At 45.7% G+C, this 24,302-nt stretch overlaps 3 protein-coding genes across 4 annotated transcripts; 1 reads left to right on the top strand and 2 right to left on the bottom strand.

Moving 5' to 3' along the window:
• Positions 1 to 251: 251 nt before the first annotated feature.
• Positions 252 to 7,043, bottom strand: snap47 (synaptosome associated protein 47). Its single transcript, XM_080546806.1, has 5 exons — positions 6,919 to 7,043; positions 5,738 to 6,262; positions 4,458 to 4,978; positions 3,910 to 4,031; positions 252 to 400 (listed from the first exon to the last, which is right to left on the bottom strand). Exons 2-5 carry the CDS (start codon positions 6,235 to 6,237, stop codon positions 254 to 256), a joined length of 1,290 nt encoding a protein of 429 aa, XP_080402932.1. The 5' UTR covers positions 6,238 to 6,262; positions 6,919 to 7,043; the 3' UTR covers positions 252 to 253.
• A 370-nt stretch (positions 7,044 to 7,413) lies between these two features.
• Positions 7,414 to 12,194, top strand: jmjd4 (jumonji domain containing 4). 2 transcript variants are annotated; one of them, XM_080546222.1, is made up of 6 exons: positions 7,414 to 7,892; positions 8,106 to 8,271; positions 8,792 to 8,917; positions 9,019 to 9,286; positions 9,649 to 9,795; positions 11,606 to 12,194. In XM_080546222.1, the coding sequence occupies exons 1-6, from the start codon at positions 7,631 to 7,633 to the stop codon at positions 11,927 to 11,929; spliced, it is 1,293 nt and encodes a 430-aa protein (XP_080402348.1). In that variant the 5' UTR covers positions 7,414 to 7,630; the 3' UTR covers positions 11,930 to 12,194. The 2 variants fall into 2 exon arrangements, with proteins under 2 accessions (XP_080402348.1, XP_080402349.1); XM_080546223.1 differs by lacking the exon at positions 8,792 to 8,917.
• Positions 12,195 to 16,437: 4,243 nt separating this feature from the next.
• Positions 16,438 to 18,718, bottom strand: iba57 (iron-sulfur cluster assembly factor IBA57). Its single transcript, XM_080546366.1, has 3 exons — positions 18,308 to 18,718; positions 17,190 to 17,539; positions 16,438 to 16,959 (listed from the first exon to the last, which is right to left on the bottom strand). The coding sequence occupies exons 1-3, from the start codon at positions 18,682 to 18,684 to the stop codon at positions 16,577 to 16,579; spliced, it is 1,110 nt and encodes a 369-aa protein (XP_080402492.1). The 5' UTR covers positions 18,685 to 18,718; the 3' UTR covers positions 16,438 to 16,576.
• Positions 18,719 to 24,302: the final 5,584 nt, after the last annotated feature.

Here is a 24,302-nt window from a genome sequence, read left to right on the forward strand (position 1 = left end):
ATATGAGGAGAAGAATATCAGTCCTCCTAGCGACAAAAAAACCTGAGCTTAAGATTTAATATGACCCCTTAAGAGCCACACAGGAAGTGGTTTCCTTCTCTCCTCTAGTGTGGAGAACTTCAGGACCCCCCCCCCCCCCCTCGGACAACAAATCACTTGCTTGGAGAGCACTTTGGTAACGGTACAGCCACTTACAGTGCATGTTATGATGGTCAACCGTGTTCATGGTTGACCCGGGGGGGGGGGGGGGGGGCTACAGCAGTCTCTTCATGCGGACGGTGTGTTTGTCTATGTGCAGGGTGGCTCGGTCGGTGGAGTCGGTGAGGACCTCCAGAGCTTCGTCCTGCCTCTCCAGCTCCGTCTCTGCCTCCACCGCCAGGTTCTTCAGCTGCAGCAGCATCTAGGGCCACAGACATTTACATTTTTTACATTTAGCAGACGCCTTATTCCAAAGCGACTTATAATCAATACATTTGACTAAGCAAGTGAATCATCAATCCACCAGTCGTAACAGGAAGAGTAATCTAGCTCAGGCCCGGGGCCATTGGCAGTCTCTGTGATAAAAAAAACAACTAAAAAAACTGGGGGAAAAGCGGGTGTCTCAGGAGACGCAGTGCTGGGGGGTAGTAGATGTCTCAGGAGGAGCAGTTAAGAGACATCTACGAGATCTACTACCCCCAGCAAATGGCCTGTCATTTAAATGATAAATGGTCTGATTTATATAGCGCCTTATTCCAAAGCGCTTGACAACAGCCTCTCATTCGCCCATTCACACACACATTCACACACCAATGGCGGCAAGCTACCATGCAAGGCGCCGGCCCGCTCATTGAGAACAATTTGGGGTTCAGTGTCTTGCCCAAGGACACCTCGACATGTGGCCAGCCGGGGATCGAACCACTGATCTTGTGATCATTAGACGCCAGCTCTACCTCCTGCGCCACTCACTATCCTCTAGGCCAGGCCACTGCTACCCTACGACAACAACAAGTATGTGCAGTTCCTCACTCCATCTTAGTTTTGAGATTGGTTCAACTTCCATGGCTTGTGATTGTTTTTGTTTTTATTTGAACCCTCCGTTTGTAATGCACGCTTCCCTGTAAAGCGCATCGCATTGGATCGCAATCTGTGTATGAAATAAAAATAACGTTTGATTTGACGGTACTGAACCAAGAATAGGAACATCGTTATTATGGATGAGCAGACCCGGGGTCAAATGTGTCAAATAACTTTCAAATACTTGTTTGTCTGGTACAATGGAACCAATGGAGCGGTCCCAAATTGGAAACAATCAGACTTTACCTGATCCCGTGTCAGAGAATAAGGAGAGAGAGAGAGGGGCCTTTTACTACAGAAGTGAGGGGCAGGTTCTCTGGTCTAGACCTTATGAGCCACGGTGGTGAGGCACCGGGGAGGAGAGAGAGAAAGAGAGAGAGAGAGGGAGGGAGTGACTCAGTGGAAAAGATGAAGAGGATGAGCAGAAAACAGCGAAGCACATTTTTGCTACTAGTTCTGCCTGTATCGGGACACACGGACGTTTGAAGTGTTATCGTCAATCATTGACAATGAGGGGACTAGCAACAACAACATTTCTGTTTTTTTTATTACAAGAATCGCATCACTAAATCACATCATCGTCAGAGCTATTTCTGTGACAAGTACGGTATATACTTACTCAAGCTGATGGTGTTTAGAGAGGTCTCAACTTGAGTCTCCTGAGGTCATCGATAGCAATAGCAGTCAATGACACTTGTTATTTCAACTTTCCATGTGTTCAGGGCATTCTGCAACTCCATCTCGGTGCTGTGTACGTTATGGTTGATGGAACGACTTAAATAAACCATGATGTGCCAAGCAAAACCTAATAAACACTCACTCCAAACCCCTCCACCGTGGTTTCTAAACTAATATTATGGTATCCTACATATGCTCACACACCCATTGACATTATGTCAGGTTTCAACGGCCAGTAAACGCGGACACAGCAAACAGAGCAGAGGAACTGCTCCAGACAGCAGTGTGAGCAAACAGATAGGGTTTCAATGCTCAACTGGAATGACAACTGCACTTGTTTTCTTAGGGGTTGTCGGACATTTCACTTTCTTAGGGTCTGCTAGGAGGAACAGGACGAACAGACATAGAAGTATTGGAAAGAGGAAGCATGTTGTCTTGTTTTAGCTCCATACTCCCAACAGGTTAATTTGAAATCAAGCCAATTACTGTGAGGTTAAAGTAGAGATTTCCCTAATTCAATATTACATTTTTTCAGATTGGTTTGACCAATATACATTGCCCCTTATTTCAGGTCACCAAAAGTATTGGAAAATTGGCTTGCCAGGTGTTTCTGGTTAGTGAGTTTTGATTTCAAATCCGACCTGTTGGGAGTATAGAGCTAAAAATAAGAAAACATGCTTCCTCTTTGGAGGGCACTGTAAATGTCTCCTAACTAGCTTTTGTAATTGAACGTATATCAACACTTGAAACAGACTGCAGAGTATGGACTGTCCTGCTGGTTGTGTGTCTTCACACTCCTACCATAGTCTAAAACAAGTTTCTACAAGGTGTATTCACCTAGAACGCCAGAGATGCAGGTAAAACACGGTCCACCCACAAATTAGTTCAAAGGTAATATCCTTATTCAACAATAAAAGAAGTGTTGTATAGGAAATCCATATCACTTTGCGGACTGTACATATTAACCAATTTGAACAATAAACCATCAGATAATCGGTAATGAAATATCTAAACTGGGCTATTTGCCGCAAGATTACAGAACACTCTGGTAGGAAATGAGGCAGAAAGCGCCTCTCAACAAGGGGCCCTCTACAGAAGGGCCTAATCATCACGACATGAACTACTTTGAGAGTGGGGCGCGTCCAGAAGAGTACGATTTAGCCTAAAGTGGTAGGCTAGCCTTTGTAGTTCAAAGAGCCATTATGACTTATCAGCGACAAGTAATAAGCCATTGATAGAGAAACAATACACACGCTCAATTGTACACAGACAAATTGACGCAAACGTCATTGGCTTGATGAATTTGTTTGAAAACTGATTATATGCTAAATTATAGTGAGGTGACCTTTTCTGAAGAGGCAAATAATACTTAACCACTATTAATAATATTATACTATAGTAATACCTAACCAAATCTTTCAGTTTAAAATGACACGTCCTAGGCCCTTTGCTCGCAAAGGAACTGCCTATGGAAGAGCCTAGTAAGAAACACCAAAGACAGCATGTTATTTTGAAAAATGACCAACATACCTGAAAATGGTTCACCAACTAATTATGTGTGGTCTTACATACACAAACAAATGTTGTGTTTTGAAGATGTTTAACATGCGACGCACCATTCTGAGCAACCCATAATAATGCGTTAAATGAGAAATAATTGACTGCATTTGCGTCACTGTTTATGTCTTGCGACCATAGACCATGCAGCAGAGCACCCTGCTCAATGTTATGAGGGTTCGAATGGAAAGACTTTATACAGTCTGACCAAATAACTGGCCATGTCTCTCTCCCTCTCTTAACCCAATGGGATGTAGGTTTGTGGTCTCACCGACGAACATATAAAACATATAGTCCGAAAAATAAAAATCATTACTCTGAATCCTGGTTTGGAATGGAAATAGCATTTCTCCTCCCTTGGTCCTCAGAGCCAGACAAGCTACTGGACGCTCCTTCTCTAAAACCTGCTGTTGCTCCAGTTCAATGCAAAGTGACATGTTTATTCAATCATTAAACTTGCATCCCATATACATAAAATATGACTAAATATGGTTTCTACAGGTAAAATATACTGTACCGAAATCTAAAACGAGGAATTGTTGGGCTACCACATCACCTTGGTAGCATCCCATAGGTTAGCATCTAGGCTAGCAGAAGGCACCTCGGGCCTGCCCCTACCTGCCGGAGCTCCTGGGCCTCGGCCTGGGACACGGCGGGCAGGAGGACGTGGACCTGCACCTGGGACAGCTCTCCTGCAGGCACCTCCACCGGCACCTCGGTCTCCTGGGACGACTGCAGGCCTGGAGCCACGGGAGGGAGAGCAGTCAGACCACGTGTGCAACTTAGGAGAAGCCACCCTAGCAAACACCACCCGGCACCCGTCTAACCAACTACATGTAGAGTACTGATGACAATAAGAGGAAAACATGCTACACCGTAACACCCATATAAACCCCCGATAAATGAGCAATAACGTGCAATTAGAAGTTCGAATCGAGCTCAAACAAAGTGCTAAGCGAGATTGAAGAAATAAAGGACATTTGATGTCAAGGCAGTATTACAGTACAGCATCGTTCCATCTGACGATTGCGTGTCGACCGATGCGCCGTGCAAAAACACATGGATCTTTGCTGCCACTTGGTGGTGGAATACACAACACAGAGCTGTCAAATAAACACAATTAAGGACACCGGGGCTGACAAAGGGTGTAAGCCTACGCTCCTTACCTGCGTTCCATATCGACCCTTGACCCTCTGCGCCACACAGGGTCACGGCCGGGGTCGTCCTGAAGGCGGAGTACTCGCTGGTGAACTGGACTTTCTTCTTGTACTGCATCTCCAGCACGGAGAGGGCCTCTGGCATCTTGGCCGACAGGAGCCGGTAGCCGATGTCCGGCTTCCCGATGAACCGCTGGCGCACGCTGATCTCGTACGGGTTGTGTACCCGGACGTCGTCCACCTCGTCCCTCTCGAAGCGGTGGAGGAGCTGGCCGTCGCTGTTGTGCACCTCCAGGGCGGACGCCAGCACCGTCAGGCAGCCCGGCTTCAGGTCGGCGGCGTCCCCTCCGCCTTTGGAGACCACGGCCGGGATGCTGGTGATCACCCTCCGCTGCTTCCCTGCAGCCTGTCCTCCGGAGGACGAGGAGGCGGCGGCTCGGGCAGCGTGCTCGGCCTTGGCCTCCTGGTGGGCCCTCCAGGGTAGCTTACCGAAAGGCCACCAAGGAGGAGACTCCAGTTCCGACAGAAGCCTGCAGACAGTAAGGGACAGTAGGTTAGGGAAGTCTATCCCAATGCGGTCCGCAAATCAACCGTTGTTCCTGAGAAAGGTAGACGCGTTCTTGGAACTATAATCGTTTTCAACCACCTACAATGGATTTACACATCCAATTAAACATGCAGATGCAGAATGAAACAGTATCATGCAATATAATCCATTGGTGTTTATTGGTGATTATTGGACAATAACACATCCCCTAGGTTCTAGTGACATTTATTCGCAGCCTAATCTAGGCCTATTTGAAACACATTAAGTCATTTGTTTTATCATATGCAAGACTGAGTTGTTTTTTGGAATGATCAGGCCATGTAATTGTGACAAGGCTTGTTTAAAACAGCCAGTCCCTATCACTAGTGGTAAGGCTAAACACCTAACACTTAGCTAGCTATAACATGTTGATCAATAAAACAGCAAAATCGATAGGAAGGTAAAATACAATATGTGAAATTAATAAAACAATAAACTGGGTTAGGTAAAGGGTGGCCTAGTGGATAGTGAGTTGGACCGGTGATCAGAAGGTCATGAGTTTAAATCCCACCTGGGAACACCACCACTACTGTGCCCTTGAGTAAGACCTGGGAACACCACCACCAGTGTTCCCTTGAGTAAGGCACTTAGCCCTAAATGACTCCAGGGAGACTGTCCCTGTCATCTCTAATTGTAAGTCGCTTTGGATAAAAGTGTCTTGCTAAATGGTGTAATGTAAAAATGTAAGATCAAGGATCATTACTTGTCTGCCACGCCCAAATCGGAGTCAATCTTGTCCAGGCCCTGCATGACGTTGTCAAACTGCTCTCCCTGGTGGTTCAGCACCCTCCCTGTGTCCTCCAGCCTCCGCTGGGCCCCCGCCACCAGGTTGATCAGCTCCCTGCCTTTGGTGGGCTCTGCCTCAGCGCTGTCCCCCTCCCCTGTCGTGGGGGACAGCAACCGCTCTCTCCAGAAATGCTCCAGGACGTTGTAGACCACCACCCTGTTGGGCCGCAGGGAGCCGAACCAGTGCTTGACGTTCCCCTGCTCCAGGACGGTCAGCGTGCTGAAGATGAAGCTGGAAGACTCCATCTTGATCTCCATGATCCTGGAGAGGCGGAAGCCTACCAGGCTGTCCTTGCTCTGGTCGGAGGTGAAGCGCAGCATGGTGCGGGTGAGGGACAGGGCGCCTTCCTCCCAGCGCTTCTCACTGTTGATGTAGTAGGAGCCTGGCCAGGTGTGGATGGGGACGTCTCGGCTCATCTCGGCGTTGTTGGATGCTCACCTGCTGTAGGACGGCCACACTGGTTCACTATCGAATGTGTATGGTCATTAAAGATGAGTAACGCACAGAAAGTGACATGGAAGTTGTTAAAGTATATCTTCTACAACTGACGCGTTCAGTCAATACCAATTTCCGTTACCGAATTGCAAAGGGAGGTAGCGATGACGTTTCCAGACACCATGTCTTACTACAGATGACTGACTGCAGAGCAGGTCGCTTGCTAGCAGCAACGAATTTGACAGCTACACATAAAACACCCAAATCTGTCCGCGAATAAGAGAACAATAGCATGTGTCTTGGCATGTCCTACTGTATATACTGACACTAAAGCATTGCTACGACCAAACACAAACATATAGAAACATGTATGTTGACCTGACCCCTATCTATCTACCCTCCCTCCACCCCCACCCAGAGAGCTTTGGACTGTCTGGATATGAACACTTGATCTCTGCACTTTATATTTATATTAATTATGACTCTTGCACTATGATGTTGGTTTGCACTGTCTTGTCCTGTCTTGCACCTGTCCTGCTGTAAACTGCGCTCCACTGTCCCAAACCAAATTCCTAACATGTTTACATGTCATGGCAATAAAGTCTTCTGATTCTGAATCTGATTCTGATTCTGATTCATATTATTGTTTACTCTTTCCAAACCTGGCACGTGACCTCCGCCTCCTGTAGGAAGCCTGCTGGGCTGCGGAGGGCGAGGATTGTCAGGATTACCTGGATTATCACGATCAAACAGGGGCTTGCGATCATTGAACGAGTGTCAGAAACCCCCGATGTACATTTCTAGGTATCACTGTGACAGCTGATCGGTGTGATAATAAAGAGCCACAGCCAACTGGGATGTGTTTGTGTCGGAAGAGGAGACGCGTCACTGTCACTGACAGGTACGGACATGTTTACAGTCCGTGTGGAAACATTGACCCTGTTGTATTCGGCTAAACATTACGAATTAATCATGATGTATTTTTGGAATAATTGAATACCATATATGTTCTACAGTATTGTATATTTTCGCTCTGCGCTTTGTTAAAAGAGCAAACGCCACATGTGTTGTCAATTACAAGAGTATTTTACAACATAATAGAGTAACATACATGTTGTCTGTGCGCCGTCTAATGTCTTCCCCAGCCAGTAGCTGGTTAGCTCGGTAGCCTCGTCAGATTGAAGCCTCTTGCTTTTTGTTGTTGTAAAGCATCAACGTAGATAATAGAAATGATATATAAATGATTATAGCTTCTCTAATGTCGGAGTTATCTATACAAAGCAATTTTAATTGCATTGGTAGAGGAGAGTGTAATATGAAAAATATCATGTCATTATGTAGCTAGCCTGCTAGCTTAGCGTCATTAGGTTGACCATGGACAGACAGACGTATGAACACTGCCTCAGCCTGGTCCACACACCCAGACAGACAGACAGGTCATATGAACAGTTCTGCTCTGCACACTTCGTTGATTACATAGAGAAGGATCTGACCTATTCTAAGTTCTTTAAGAAGTACCTGCTTCCTAACCACCCCTGCATGTTCTCGAGGAGGTTCACTGAGGACTGGACATGTAGGAAACAGTGGGTCACTGAAGAGGGCAAGCCCAACTTCCAGAAACTGCTGCAAGAATTTGGTAATCAATTGTATTTAAGCAATCTATACATCTCTAATAACTCCTGGATGCTTAATGGATGCTTAATGTGTAGAATCTGAGTTGACAGCTAGTATTTATTGTGTGATGGAAACTAGCTGATATCAATTTCACATTGAATTTCTGAGTGTCAGTGTCAGTTAGACAACGTTCATATGATTACGTCCCTAACCCATTTCCTATGTTCCCTTGCAGATGAGGCACCTGTTCCTGTTGCGAACTGTAATGCAAAAGAATACAATGCAAACCCTAAGCAAATTATTCCCTTTAAAGAATTCATTCACTACTGGAAAGAATACATCCAGAATGGACACTCGTCACCTAAGGGATGCCTCTATCTGAAGGATTGGCACATGTCAAGGTATTTCTACTTCAAGAAAGCAACATAAGGGGTTAGAGAGGTGGGCCAGTAAACTGGTTCCATCCCCTGATAGAATTGATCCAGGCACTTAATCGTGGAAAAACTGCTGCAGGGAGAATCTTATGTCTAAAACCTTCGGGTACAAAGTGTTCAGTGTGGCAGCCCCCACCCTCTGGAACTCTCTACCCAAGGATATCCACGACTCTCTAACCCTGGACATATTCAATGCTCGGCGTTAAAACCCACCTATTCACCATTGCATTCAACCTGTAGTCTGCATATCAGCTTATTAGTTAATTCTTTCAGTCTTACCCTTCTAGCTGTTTTACTGTTTCTTGTTTTGTGTGTTTGTCTCTCTGGCTCTGTTCTGTTTGTCCCAATCCTCTGTAAAGCGACCTTGGGTTTGTGAAAGGCGCTATATACATTTAAGTTATTATTATTATTATTATTAAAACAGTATCAGTAACAATTAGAACATATTTCTCCAAGTTGTTCAACTGACCCAATCTTTTTGCCACAGGAACTTTCCTGAACACAATGTTTACACCGCCCCGGTATTCTTTTCTTCTGACTGGCTCAATGAATATTGGGATTCGTTAGAGGTGGACGACTATCGTTTTGTCTACATGGGACCTAAAGGCTCATGGTATATAGCAAAAAATCATTCTGTTCTATAGATGTGTATGTATATGCTCTATAATATCTTTCTCACTGAAGATCGCTTGTGCATTTCTCTCTTGTCTCTAGGACCCCGTTCCACGCCGATGTGTTTCGCTCATACAGCTGGTCAGCGAACATCTGTGGCAGGAAGAAATGGCTCCTGTATCCCCCAGGCCAGGAGGAGTATCTGCGTGATAGCCATGGCAACCTTGCGTATGATGTCACTGCACCTGGGCTTCAAGACAAAGGGCAGTTCCCCCACTCAGACCAGGCCTGTCAGCCCCTAGAGATCATCCAGGAGGCAGGGGAGATCATCTTCGTGCCCAGTGGTTGGCACCATCAGGTTTATAATTTGGTAAGAGCTGTGGGGCGACACAATCTGCACACTTGACTAATGACGTGACTTGACTAACACACTTGTGTTCACTGTCACAAATCGTTAGGCAGGTATAGTTCTTCTACCTGTTTTGATTATTAATAATAATTTATTAATTTAAATTTATTATTTATACAATAATATTATTATAGTAATTATTTTATTATATTATTTTATATGACCTATTTTCCTGTAAGAAAAATATTACAGAAAGAGCGAGTTTCTGTACGTTTCTGTACGATAATTCTGGTGTATTGACCATCACTTTCCTCTTCTCTCTCTCTCCCCCCCTCTCTTTCTCTCTCTCTCTCTCTCTCTCTCTCTCTCTGTGTGTCTTGCAGGAGGACACCATCTCCATCAACCATAACTGGCTGAATGGCTGTAACGTGGACATGATGTGGCAGTTCCTCCAGAGTGAGCTCTCTGCTGTTCAAAGGGAGATAGAGGAATGGAGGAACACTATGGACTCATGGCATCAGCACTGCCAGGTAGTTTTAACGCCTTGAGATACTTACACTACCGCTCAATAGTTTTAGAACACTTAATTACATTTTGCAAAAATGTCATCAACAAATCATTCAATAAGTTGCATTGAGTCCATCTTAATGTAAGGATGATAGTGTATGTCATTTTGTTATTAATAAATGTGTTTTTATAGGGTCTGATAGCATAGGAATCAATTATAAACTGAGCAAATGGAGAGGAGCAACACTGCTGACCCTGCAGCCTGGGGAGACTTACACAACATAAATAGTGGAGAGTAAAGAGCACAGTGGATGGGACAGTAGGGGTGTAACATCGATTCATTGACTAACGATCTGATTACATCGATGCAATGTAAAAACATCGATCTATATCGTCATCTTATGCGCGCAGAAAGAGAGAGAGACTTGAAAAAGATACGAATGTTTTGCATTTTTGATGAGAGACAGTAAGTCTGTCCCTTCTAATATATATTTTGGAACATCTCTCTAAACCAGGGAAGTTCACATACTCGCGTTCGCAATGACTTCGCATTCACCGTGTGTGACTGTCTAGTGTTTCTCAACCCTCTCCTCGGGGCGCCCCAGCCGCTCCACATATTTGATCTGTTCCACCACCAGCACACCTGATTCAACTAATCAAGTCCAAATCATAATTGCTTTGGACTTGATCAGTTGAATCAGGTGTGCTGGTGGTGGAACAGATCAAATATGTGGAGCGGCTGGGGCGCCCCGAGGAGAGGGTTGAGAAACACTCGGCTCCACTTCTCGGCTCCTCCTCCTCTCGCGTTCGGCAATCTCCGGTAATCTTCGGAAATGTTCGGCTTGTGTGAGTGCGTCTAACGGGAGTCTAATGGGCGAATACATTGACCGTTTTGGACACCAAAGATATTTTTTAACATCTACTCATCGAGGCGAATCCAGTCAGACCAATATCAGACCTGCTGGACGTGTGTGACACGTGTGTGGACGTGTGTGTGTGTGTCTGGATGTCTCTCTGAACCTGTGTGTGTGTGTGTGTGTGTATATGTTAATGAGCTGTATGTTAATTACCACTTATTACAATTGATAATTGTGTTAGATTGGCATATGATATCGCGTCATATCGATCATATCGTCATATCGATCTTGAATCGAATCGAATCGAAATCGTATCGTGACTGACATTGTGATATCGTCAAACATTGTATCGTCATACAAACAAATCGATATAATATCGTATCGTGATGAAGCTGGTGATTTACACCCCTATGGGACAGCATCATCTCAGTCACTCTACAACATTGGTCTATAATAAAAAGAATCCCTTGATGGTAAATAATAAAGAAAGTGGCTGGAAATGTGTTTATTTGGATTTACTACAAAACATTAAGTTCAGTGTAAATCCAGCACGTGCAATGCGGTTTCCACGCCATCTCTCGTGTGAAGAATAGTGGAGCTGCATCAGGTTATGGGTATATTTGTCACCGGCAGGGACTGGGGGAGTTTGTCGGGATCAAGAGAACATTATGAAATTTGCTGAGCTGGTAATGACACCCTAATCTACACAGTGTGTAATTGCTTCCTATGCAAATCAGAGACCCTATAAAAACAAAGACATGAATTCCAAAATGACAAACTATTATCATCACTGCATTAACATGGACTCAATTCAATCGAGGGATTTGTTGATGACCTTTTTGCAGTTTTTCGCCGAACTGTATAAAAAACTGAGAAATTCAGGTGTTCTAAAACTTTACCGGTAGTGTACATTGTGTGACAAAAGCACATGTATTTTTGAAAACACATCTCTGAATAAGTATCCTTTGTTTTCTAGGTCATCATGAAGTCATGTTCTGGGATTGACTATGGGGAGTTTGTCTCTTTCCTGAAGGCCATTGCAGACAACCGCATCTCCTTCTTGAGCTCTTTTTCAGGAAACTCCTCCAGCTGCCCTCGGATACTTTCAGAGACCTTGGCCACGTTGGGCCCCCACCATGCTGCCTTTGACCTGCAACGGGTGGCTCACATTCTTGAATGCATGCTCTGCAATGAGGACTTTAAGAGACTTGATCATTCACCACAGAGCTCACAACCTGAAAGTCTTCTGCAGCAAATTCGAGAGACCATGCACTCCACTAGAGGGCAGCACCTCCTCTAGCAGGAGTAGGGTGCTCTCTGTGTCCTATTGTGTGTCAACAAGTTATTTTCACATGGCCTTTGGTTTCAGAAGTAAATGACTTCAATGGTGTCTTGAATAACACTTTCCTGGAGTTGTATATGCTGTGAATGAAAGGTAGATGAAATGACATCCAATGTATGTGGAGCTTATATAATATATATGCCATATGTGTGTATAGCATATGTGAGATCCTGGGTGAACATGAGTCAGAAAATCATATTTGGAAGTTGCAAAAGCACTTGAAATTGCCCAATTAAAAAAAATTTGACTGTGTTTTCACATTGTTTATTACCCCCAGACAAGCTTATATTAATATTTGTGGCAATAACTAGGCCAATATTGGAGAACAAGCAATCCTAAAACGGCAAACAAATCAAGCTGGTTGTGCAAATCAAATAATTTTGACCTAGATGTGGTTGATACCGGGCACCAGGACAGATGGATGTGGAGTAACATTGTATAACATAGTCCTCCATCAACTAGACGTCTCCTGTGAAGATATTATGAATGTGATAGTTTGGAGGTCAATAGAGGTCAATAGAGTGGCGAAGTTGTTCAGTCAGATTGTGGTCTGTATTCCAATTCAGCCTGAAAAATTCAATTAATTTTAAAATTGCTACTCAAATGGGTAACATAAGCATTGTTTTACAAATAAGTAAGTTTTACTAGCGTTCGGTTCTGGTAACTGTCAATTATTTGGTCTAAGTGAAATTTGTAACATAAATGAAGCTAACTTAAAGGTCCCATATTATACTCTTTTTCAACAAGTTAATATACATGTAGGTCTCTGGGGTCCCCAAACCATGTCTTTGAAGTTTTTTGCTGAAAACATCACTCAGATTTTAATCTAAAGGCATTCTAGCATGCCTCTATACCCCTCTTTTTCAGACCTGGGGGGTGATTCCATCAACGTCACAAGACGTATCAAAATATACCCAGATTCCAAATGTCTCACGAAATGTAACAAAATAAGCCTGGATTTTCCTTTAGCGACATTGATGGAATGCCCCCATTCTCAACGGGCTGTGTTTGTGTCCGTATCTTTAATAAATGCAGATGAGCTGGTTGTAGCTTTCCAGCCGTGCGTCCTCGATACCATGGTTACGGTTAATTTATTCAATAAATTATTGAAGAAGAAACTCAGAACATTTACACAGAACATTTTTTACTTCAAGTGTAACTTGTGTTGTGACATACCAATAGCTAGTAAATACAAGGTCCCGGTGCAAAAAGCAACATTTACATAGTGAGTCTGTGTTCGTAATACAATGTGAGATTATGACCACAACAGGAGAGGCCGAGGGCTGAAGACAGTATTCATATTCATATTGGAACTGCAACGGAGATGAACAGTATTGCAACAAGAGGAGAAAAAACAGTGGACAAGGTATACACCAACATCAAACGTGCTTACAAGGCTAGTCCGCTAGCTCATCTAGGCATGTCTGACCATGTGTCAATCCTCCTGATCCCTGCATACACTACCATGGGGAAAAGTGCTCCCATCACCACTAAGACTGTCAGAACCTGGCCAGAAGGGTCCGCTCCACTGCAGATCTGCCTAAATGACACCCCATGGCAGGAATATGAGCATGAGGACCTGGAACAGCACACGTCGTCGGTTCTGAACCACATAGTGAACTGCACCAACTCAGTCACCGTGGACAAACGGGTCCGGGTCTACCCCAACACGAAGCCATGGATGACTGGGAAGGTCCAAAAACTGATCAACGAGAGGGACAACGCCTTCTTCGCAGGGAAGAGCACACCATTGTACAGCTCCACCAGGGCTAACCTAAAGCGCGGAATCAAAGCGGCCAAGGCAGAGCACAGAGAGAAGATTGAGGAATGCCTCCAGAGCAACGACTCCAGGCGGATGTGGCAGGGGGTTCAGCAGATGACAAACTTCAGAGCCAACAGGCTCACAGCCGCAGAGGACGACCCCCTGCTGGCGGGAAAGCTGAACACCTTCTACGCCCGGTTCGACGAGGGGCAAACGGAGGTAACCACAACACAAACACCACTCTCTCCAGCTCTCAGCAGCCTCACCCTCACAGAGCATGAAGTGAGACGCGTACTGAAGGCGGTGGACCCCAGGAAAGCCTCGGGGCCGGATGGCGTCCTGGGACGGGTGCTGAGGGACTGCGCCGACCAGCTGGCCGGGGTTTTCACCAACATCTTCAACCAGTCCCTGTCCCAGGCCACCATCCCACCCTGCCTGAAAACCTCAACTATCATCCCAGTCCCGAAGAAAAGCACGGTGAGCTGCCTAAACGACTACCGCCCGGTGGCACTCACACCAATCATCATGAAGTGCTTCGAGAAACTAGTCCGGGCCCACATACTCACACGCCTCCCGCCCAACCTGGATCCATACCAGTTCGCCTACAGAGCCCACAGGTCCACAGAGGACGCCATCGCGACGACTCTCCACGCCACTCTATCCCACCTGGAGAGGGGAAACAGCTACGCGAGACTGCTCTTCGTGGACTTCAGCTCCGCCTTCAACACCATCCTTCCAGACAGGCTAGTGACCAAACTACTAGACCTGGGTCTATCACACTGTATATGTGCGTGGATCAAGGACTTCCTGACCGACCGCCCCCAGAGGGTGCGGGTGGGCCCCCACACCTCCACAGCCCTCAGAATCAGCACTGGGTCCCCCCAGGGCTGCGTGCTAAGCCCCATCCTCTACAACCTCTACACCTACGACTTCACCCCCGTCCACCCCAGCAACTCCATCGTAAAGTTTGCAGACGACACCACCGTGGTGGGATGCATCTCGGGGGGGGGACGAGGCGGCGTACAGGGATGAGGTAGAGCAACTGAGCAAGCTGTGCAAGGTTAACAACCTGCTGCTGAACAAGTCAAAGACCCAGGAAATCATCGTAGACTTCAGGAGGAAAAAGTCCGAGATCCAGCCCCTGCTCATCGACGGAGAGAGCGTGGAGAGTCTCAACCCTCCGATTCCTGGGGATGCACATGCGGGATGACCTGACCTGGAAGGACAACACAAAAGCCACCATCAAGAGGGCACAACAGCGGCTATACACCCTGAGAGTCCTCAGGAAGGAACACAGCAAGCAGGAGATACTGGTGACCTTCTACCACGGCGCACTGGAGAGCATCCTCACCTACGGCATCTGCAACTGGTTCTCCAGCTGCACAACAGCGGAGAGAAATGCGCTACAGAGAGTCGTGAGAACAGCACAGAAGATCACCGGCGCCCCCCTCCCCTCTCTGGAAGAGCTGTACAACACACGCTGTCTCAGGAAGGCCTCCAAGATCTCCAGGGACCCGACCCACCCTGGGTACGAACACTTTACCAGGCTGCCCTCGAAAAGGCGGTTCAGGACCCTGGCAGCAAGGACAAACAGACTGAAGAACAGCTTCTACCACAGGGCCGTCCAGGCCCTGAACACAGCAAAGACCTAAGTTCTGGGCCCTGGACAGTCTGGACGGATTGATGGCAGCTGCTGGCCTGAAAAAATCAGGTGTAGTGCTGAGGCACAAACATGTACATTTCAAGCCTGCAAACTGTGACACTTTAAATAAATGTGAAATAATACTATTGTGCAATATGACAACCCTAGTCGTCTATCTGTACAGTATAGTACAGTGGACACTAGTGTACATAGCCTTTATTTATGTAAACCAGCTCCTTCCCTTCTTGTGATTCTTTAAAAAGTTTTGTTTTTTTTCCCTTTCCTAACACCAGGGGAGCCACCCCTCCTAAATTTCGTTGTTTGGTACCTGTACTGTAGCAATGACAATAAAGTCCATTCATTCATTCATTCAGTATTATATACGGAGCAGTATTAGCTAAGTATCTGTTGATCAGAATGGTTGTATTAGCTAAGTATCTGTTGATCAGAATGGTTGTATTAGCTAAGTATCTGTTGATCAGAATGGTTGTATTAGCTAAGTATCTGTTGATCAGAATGGTTGTATTAGCTAAGTATCTGTTGATCAGAATGGTTGTATGTATTAGCTAAGTATCTGTTGATCAGAATTGTTGTATTAGCTAAGTATCTGTTGATCAAAATGGTTGTATTAGCCTGGGTTGGACTACACACACACTGCCCTTGCTACTACAGCTTTATGGTCTGAGCAGGTTATCTGCTGGGTAATAATCAAAGTTGCCAAGCAAAGGAACTGCTGCAGTTTGACCACTTCTTTTTCAGACGTGTAATATAATACCGTAAACATTGTTGTGGATCCTGCAGCCGTGGGCAGAGATACTCATATGGTGGTGTAATTCTAATGAGACCCCTCTGTTACGTAGGATAAAACGTAGGCAGCTCTGAATGGCTTGTTGAATCTGAATGGCTTGTTGAATCGCATGTTTTTCTAAAATAGGCAGCCCACAAAAAACAGACTGGGTTGTTTTATTTCAGTTTGTGCACCACACCGAACATGGCAGTGCCACTACGTAAACATTTCAAGGCAAATCAAACTATATACTTAAGAGTGTATATGTTCCTCGATGAGTTTTTATCTGTAACGATTACACATTTTGAGTAAATAAAAATATAATAAATAAATACAACTTTTGATTTTGATAACGCAATCCAGTGTCACAACTGTTCAACCATGCTGGAGAGAAGCCTGCGTGGAGAAGCCTTATTAGTCTTTTGAGGCTTTGGGCCACCAGTCTGGCTCCGAGGCCTCCACGGTCACTGCTGTGTCCTCGGAGGACAGCGGCTCTTTGGCGTGAGCCAGGCGAATCAGGCCCAGGCCGAGCTCTCCGACCCCTGCCCTGTGCTTCCCGGCTGCTTTCCCAGACCGTGTCTGGAGCGACGCTCCCTCCGCCAGGCTGCCTTGGGCTGAAGCTGACATGCGGACGGGCATCAGGCGTTTGCGCACCACCCCGGTGTGGTGGGTCCTGGCCGTCAGCTCCTGGCCGATGTAGCAGCCTTTGCTGAAGCTGATGCCCTGCATGTACACCAGGTTGGACTCCAGAGGAAGGGCCACGCCAGGGGGCAGGTCCTTCACTCCCTCAGGAAGCCCTGGGACGGACATTACGGACAGACATTACAGACAGACATTACACAAAATTGCAAAAAAAGTGTCCTCCCAATCAACTCTCTAGCACCCCTCTCTCTTGGGAAAATATTCAGAAAAGCAAGGGGAAAATGGCCACACAGGAGCAGAGCCAGCTACCATGTTTGTTGTGTTAAGCCTTTCCACAATGTCTATATAGCCTAGTAGGCAACACTTTTAGTCAAGCAATCCTTACCTATTCCATAGCGATGTCTGTGGTATTCCTCCATGTCACCTGGCTCACAGGCCGCAATGATTGTCAACGGGTCAACTTGACTGTCCACCACCAGCCTCCAGCCCATGGCTTCAGTTCTTGGATCTGTCTCCCATACCAAGGCAGTTTCTGGGGCAGTGACCTTCAGCTGGGGTTTGTCTTGACCTGAGGCCTTCCCCTGGGGCAGCACAGCCCACACAGACAGCTCTGGACAGGGGCTGATGTTCACCTTGCGACGGATCTTGTACACCTTCAAATGTTTCAAAATGGAGTCCTTTATGGTGCTGTCGCACTCCAGTAGAACACCCCACCCTTCTTTGGTTTCTTTCAAGCTAAATGAAAATGATGAAAAAAGAACGTCAAATCAAATAAAGGGAGAGGAGAAGTGCTTTTAACTTTTGCATTTACAAGTCCAAAGGTTAGACCGTCGTATGGTGTCAGAGCTGCATATTTCACACATTGCTACTCATCTCCTATCAGGCACACTGCATACACACTTGGGAGTACAACTTGAAGGTGCAGATAAGCATTCCGCACCCACTTAGATGTTCCTGTGTTTACGTAAAAAATAAACTGCAGGCCCTCTGTCTAGTAGACAATGTGATGGCAGCTACTAGATTGTAATCAAGTGCAATATTGACATACAACTGTGAACATTTCAAACCTGCAAACTGCGACACTTTAAATTAATGTGCAATAACACTATGTGCAATATGACAACCCTAGGGTACCTAAGGTTCAGAGATAGGAAATGTTAGAATAGGTATAGCATAGCATAGAGTACAGCACAGTGTTTTATCTGTACAGTATAGTATAGTGGATAGTGTACATAGCCTTTATTTATGTAAACCAGCTCCTTTTCCCTTCTTGTTTTTAGTTTTTTTCCCCCTAGCACCAGGGGAGCCCCCCCTCCTAAATGTCGTTGTATGGTACCTGTACTGTATCAATGACAATAAAGACCATTCATTCATTCATTCATTCATAGTAGTCACAGGTTTGCAACATAGTTAACATACCACCGCTCATCCGTTCTCAGATGGAGCTGAGGAGTATTACAGAGAGTGACACATTGACATGTGTGACATTTACGACGCACATACCTGTACAAGATGATGTCAAACAGTGTCCTTCCCTGGACGTTCAGCACGTGCGCGTACAGCGCTCTCTGTCCTTCTACCAGCAGGTCCATGTCGTTGGTGATGATGCCCTGGAGGAACGATCTGGTGTCCTGCCCTTGAACCTTCAACAAGGTCCTGTGAGGGAGGTTATAACACACATAGAGTCCCGATCCACCCGTGTTTGCTGCCTGACTGTACTTCCTGATGTGGACCCCCAGCGGGTCACCCGCCCCCGGGTCCAGCCCCCGGTACCGGCCGGTCCATGTCGCAGCATGGCTGATGTGACTCGTGTAAAGCCCAAATAAAGTCTCTGAACCCACCGCGGCCCTGGCGAACCGAGCCCAGCCCAGACAGCGCATTGTTTTGGACGCGTGCAAAAACCCACTAAAGGAATCTTCCTCTAAAACCCGTTAAATAACCCTGAGCTGTGACTGTTCCGATGACATCTTCCTATCGCTCACCATTTTGAATCCCACAATGCACCGCGCGACAACGGGCTGCGTTTGTTTTCGTCTGCTCACGTGCTGCGTCAGAGTGGGAGGTGACGTCACGTGCTGCTTCAGAGGGGGAGGGAGGTGGAGGGCAGCTGCAGGGAGGTGGAGGGAGGTGCAGGGAGGTGACGTCCTGCAGGGAGGTGGAGGGAGGTGCAGGGAGGTGACGTCCTGCAGGGAGGTGGAGGGAGGTGCAGGGAGGTGGAGGGAGGTGCAGGGAGGTGGAGGGAGGTGCAGGGAGGTGGAGGGAGGTGCAGGGAGGTGCAGGGAGGTGCAGGGAGGTGGAGGGAGGTGGAGGGAGGTGCAGGGAGGTGGAGGGAGGTGCAGGGAGGTGCAGGGAGGTGGAGGGAGGTGCAGGGAGGTGGAGGGAGGTGCAGGGAGGTGGAGGGAGGTGCAGGGAGGTGGAGGGAGGTGCAGGGAGGTGGAGGGAGGTGACGTCCTGCAGGGAGGTGGAGGGAGGTGCAGGGAGGTGGAGGGAGGTGCAGGGAGGTGGAGGGAGGTGCAGGGAGGTGGAGGGAGGTGGAGGGAGGTGCAGGGAGGTGACGTCCTGCAGGGAGGTGGAGGGAGGTGCAGGGAGGTGGAGGGAGGTGCAGGGAGGTGCAGGGAGGTGCAGGGAGGTGGAGGGAGGTGCAGGGAGGTGGAGGGAGGTGCAGGGAGGTGGAGGGAGGTGCAGGGAGGTGACGTCCTGCAGGGAGGTGGAGGGAGGTGCAGGGAGGTGACGTCCTGCAGGGAGGTGGAGGGAGGTGCAGGGAGGTGGAGGGAGGTGCAGGGAGGTGATGTCCTGCAGGGAGGGGGAGGGAGGTGGAGGGGAGGTGCAGGGAGGTGACGTCCTGCAGGGAGGTGGAGGGAGGTGCAGGGAGGTGGAGGGGAGGTGGAGGGGAGGTGCAGGGAGGTGACGTCCTGGAGGGAGGTGCAGGGAGGTGGAGGGCAGCTGCAGGGAGGTGGAGGGCAGCTGCAGGGAGGTGGAGGGCAGGGAGGTGGAGGGCAGCTGCAGGGAGGTGGAGGGCAGCTGCATGGAGGTGGAGGGCAGCTGCAGGGAGGCGGAGGGCAGGGAGGTGGAGGGCAGCTGCAGGGAGGTGGAGGGCAGCTGCAGGGAGGTGGAGGGCAGGGAGGTGGAGGGCAGCTGCAGGGAGGTGGAGGGCAGCTGCAGTGGCGGTCTTTGGTTGCAGGTAGGGGTCAGTGGCGGCTGGTGATAAAAATGTTGGGTGGGGCACAGGTTATGGGGGCATGCTCCACGGGGAAGAATATCAACTTTAAAATCTGGATTTACAGTCAATTTTAGCATGAGAATATATATATAATTTAATTATTTTTATATATAACTTATTAAAGGGCAAACTGCAAACACAACAAAAATATAATGCACAACTGACAAATCAACTGGAATAGTCTTTGTTAGCAGAGTAGACCTAATGTTAACAGAATGGACTTATACCCTTTGTCTATCTGTGCAGCGGTAAGGTGAATAATTCTAGCAGTACTGTCCAGACAGTTTAGCCATTCAACTAGGCATTATTTATTCAATGGAGAAAGACATGGAACACAATGCAATTGTGATAATAAATGTGTTCTTTGTTACTTCTTTAATTAAATTAAAGTGTACCTTTCTATTATCATACAATATTTCCTTGAACATGTAAACTCTATAATCATACAGTTGTCTTTCTATTAGTTGTCTCTGTCATACTGAACTGTTTGTTATCATCAAACAGTTATCATCCTGAACTATCTCTGTTGCTCACCTCACCTCAGTTCTGTCTCTGTTGCTCTCCTCTCCTGTTGTCTGTCTCTCTGTTGCTGTCCTGTTGTCTGTCTCTCTGTTGCTGTCCTGTTGTCTGTCTCTCTGTTGCTCTCCTCTCCTGTTGTCTGTCCGAATATCGGTTGTTAAGTCGCGATGTGTTTCCGGGTCCAAAGTTGGCTGAGGCGCTGTCTTCGAAATGCCTCAGTAATAATAATAATTAATTATATTTATATAGCGCTTTTCCGAGGCTCAAATACCCTGACAATATGGGGAAAACGGGAAAGTGCTGTGTCCCTTGTTGTATGAATAGATCCGAGTCTAAAAAACGATTAAACTGTCATTCTACCACTGTAGTACACTGGTATTCTGGTGCGGAGAATTTCTGGTTTGGACTCGGAAATTGCAAAACGTCACGTTTGCCGTCAGACTTAACAACCGGATATTCAGGGCTCTCAAGTCTCACGCATTTTTTAATTTTTACTACCCCTAGTGGTAGTGGCCCTAGGCTGCAGCCTAGGTAAGCCTATAATCTGCGCATGCTCGGGGCACATTTTTTGCGCCCCGACCGAGAAATAGGAGACAGCCAATTGGAGCGCTGCTACAGCTCACGTGTAAGCCAAAAGTATTTGGCCTGCCATAGACTGCCATTCGGCCGGCGCCCCGACTCCTCCCCTATGTATTTTCACAGTGAATTTTACACACACACACACAGATAAAATGTTTATTGTATTGGAGGATTTTTAATGAATGCTGATAGGCGCCGACAGAATATCAGCCGCATTTTATGAATAAACAATGTTTATTTTTAAAAATATTTTACAAGTAGCAACTAGGAAGTGGGGCTGCGTTGGAAGGTGGGGGCGGCGCCCTAGCGCCCTCTATTGGCCAGCCGCCACTGGTAGGGGTCACAGTTATTCCAAATACAAATAATTTCTGCATCGAACACTAACCCCCCAAATCAGTTCCCTTGGCGGCGCTGCCATGCAGCTCCCTCCCTTCGCCTCTTGGATACTAGATCAGTTATACACGCTGTGCAGTTTACTTCATTAATACATTTGGACGTTTGGTTTTTACATTTTGGACATTTGCAAGGGTACGGAAGTGTGGTTTCTAATGCGTTTTTCAAATCGTCTTTCTTTCTTTAAAAAAAAATGTATACAGTATATGTCGTTTTTTTTCAAAGACACAAAATACAAATACAGTACAGTACAATACATGTGAATGGGAAGGGTTTGTTGTCTCCGACAGTGATGTGTCTGGGTCACTGCGTGGTTCAGCTTTCCAATCGTCTTTTAACTATGATGCAGGTGATTGAGGATGATGACTGCAAATTATTTTGATAATGACACTCCAAACTCATGAACATGTGTATTAGAACATCAAAATAACAACAGCAACAACAAACGTGGAAACTTGACTTCCGTACCCCAGTATCTTCAGATTTCAAGGATTTTAACACTTCCGGCCAGAGTACCCATTGGCGATTGCTCAGAAAGATCTGTGAAAATTAAAATGATTGTCCAGAAATCACAAGAACACCAGATCCCAGAAATTCTAGATCACGTAGGTCAAAGAAGGCTACACAGACCGAAGAAGGAGAAATGGAGAGCAAAAGTGTCTAGAGCATTACTGTGCCAACATAGTATTACATGTGAACATGATCTTGTTTACAGTAATACAGATATAAACTAGAGAAACCATATTTAATCAATTTCTGACGAAGTGTAGTATGTGTCCATTGTCTGTTTTGACACACACTTCATGACTGTGACCGCTCTGTTGACTTGCCAATTTTGCCATCTAAATTATTAATATGGCTTGACACAAACATAAATGTTTAGACATTCATTGTTTTGAATCAATTTCACTTTAAGGAAATCATAACCTGAGTAATCAGACATACTAGACTGAAATTTTTTATGACTTTGTTTAGTGGATAATTTAAACACTATTATTCTTTGGCTGGAGACCATTTCATTCTGTATATTCTCCCATGGGTGCCAGGATTTGAGAATGTGATACTGTGTGTGTGTGTGTGTGTGTGTGTGTGTGTGTGTGTGTGTGTGTGTGTGTGTGTGTGTGTGTGTGTGTGAGAAGGCGGTGCTTCCTGTACCCATGAGCGGGATACTGTCTGTCTTATAGTATTGATACTGTATCTGTCAACCCACTGGTATCATCTGGTGTGAATAACATCCTGTGTGTGGCAGAACTGGTTGTTGGCCCAGCATTACTGTAACAGATTGTTTCCATGATATCAAAATGCACTGTTAGTATTTATGTCCTTTAGAATTGTACATGTATGTGGGCATAAATAAAGCATTTAAAATGTGTGTGTGTGTGTGTGTGTGTGTGTGTGTGTGTGTGTGTGTGTGGCGTTGCGTGTGTGTATATCTTGCCATCATTCATATACAATATACATTATTTAATTAACCAAAACACACCAATCATTTTAATCTAGGTTTATTTCTCATGAATAAAACACAAGAACAATCTTGACTGTTTTAGGCACTTTGGGAGCATCATACTACTAAAGGCAGAATTATTGTGGAACAACTCTGAAAATAGTTTGATTTATTGACACAGGAACCCTAAGAAACAAAAAAAAATCTTCCTAGATTCCTAAACATAAGCAAATGTTTTTCACATGTTGTGATAGATTTACTATGTGCCCTGTAGGCCATATGTGTAAAAATGTAGCAATCTTGTAACGTAACCACATGCATTATCTCCCAAAGATATCAGAATAAATGACCAGAACATGGTTTACAGTACTTCGAGTTTTCCACATGTCAGCCTACTTTCCCCTTTTCCTTCCAACTCACTTCTTCAAACTCTGCTGAATGTTGCAATGTTCAATGCAACACAGTATGGGTTTGAAAAGGTATGGACTGGACTGTACCATAACAGTCCACAAACTTCTGCTGACGTTGTTTAACCCACCATGTGTATTCCTCCACTTACAATGCACACCTCTTTTTCTAACAAAACAACAATACATCCAACATGTTTGGTTCCTTAAATAAATGATATATGCATATTTTTCAAAATGTCTTAATAAAACTTAAAGATGAGATAAAAGTTGCAAATCTAAAAAGTTATGTTAAAGTAATTTTCTTGCACATACTTTATCTTGCTGCCCTTTTCTTTTTCAAATCATCAGGATTCAATCATAGTGCCATTACACAGTGTATAGCACTGCATTGTTTTGAAGTAGGCCACAATTCTAACAGACACCCTTGCATATAGTTTAAGTAAAAGGTACTACAAATATATTTTTGCAAAATCCAGTTCAAGGGTAAATCATTCTGGTGAAAATAGTCCCAAATATTTTCAACAGATATTGTCAACATGTTTCCTATATTAGTAGCTAAAATTAGAAAAGTTTGACAAAGCAATATGTATATATTAATTATTTTCAAGCTATTGTAAGCACAAAAAGACAAACTTATAAGAGGATTCACACTACTGTATTTGGTAATGTCTTCATATTTGTTTTCCCTTTTTTCTGTACAATATTGTTTTGATTTCACATAATGTGATAGTGTCTATTTTGTGTGCTCTAGATCAGACACGACACAATGTCTCCCTCATGGCAAAGACAATGTGTCTATCCAGGCAGTGCAGTTGATCTCGGTCCAACATCTTTAACGCCATGCCTTATCTTACATATCTTCCAGTATCCACACATTACGGCCCTGGAGATTGAAAATGTCTTCTCGTTTGATTTCCCACATGACACTGATTT

This window comes from Nansenia antarctica, assembly GCF_963989245.1.
Source record: "Nansenia antarctica genome assembly, chromosome: 16".
In the NCBI taxonomy this organism is placed as follows: domain Eukaryota; kingdom Metazoa; phylum Chordata; class Actinopteri; order Argentiniformes; family Microstomatidae; genus Nansenia; species Nansenia antarctica.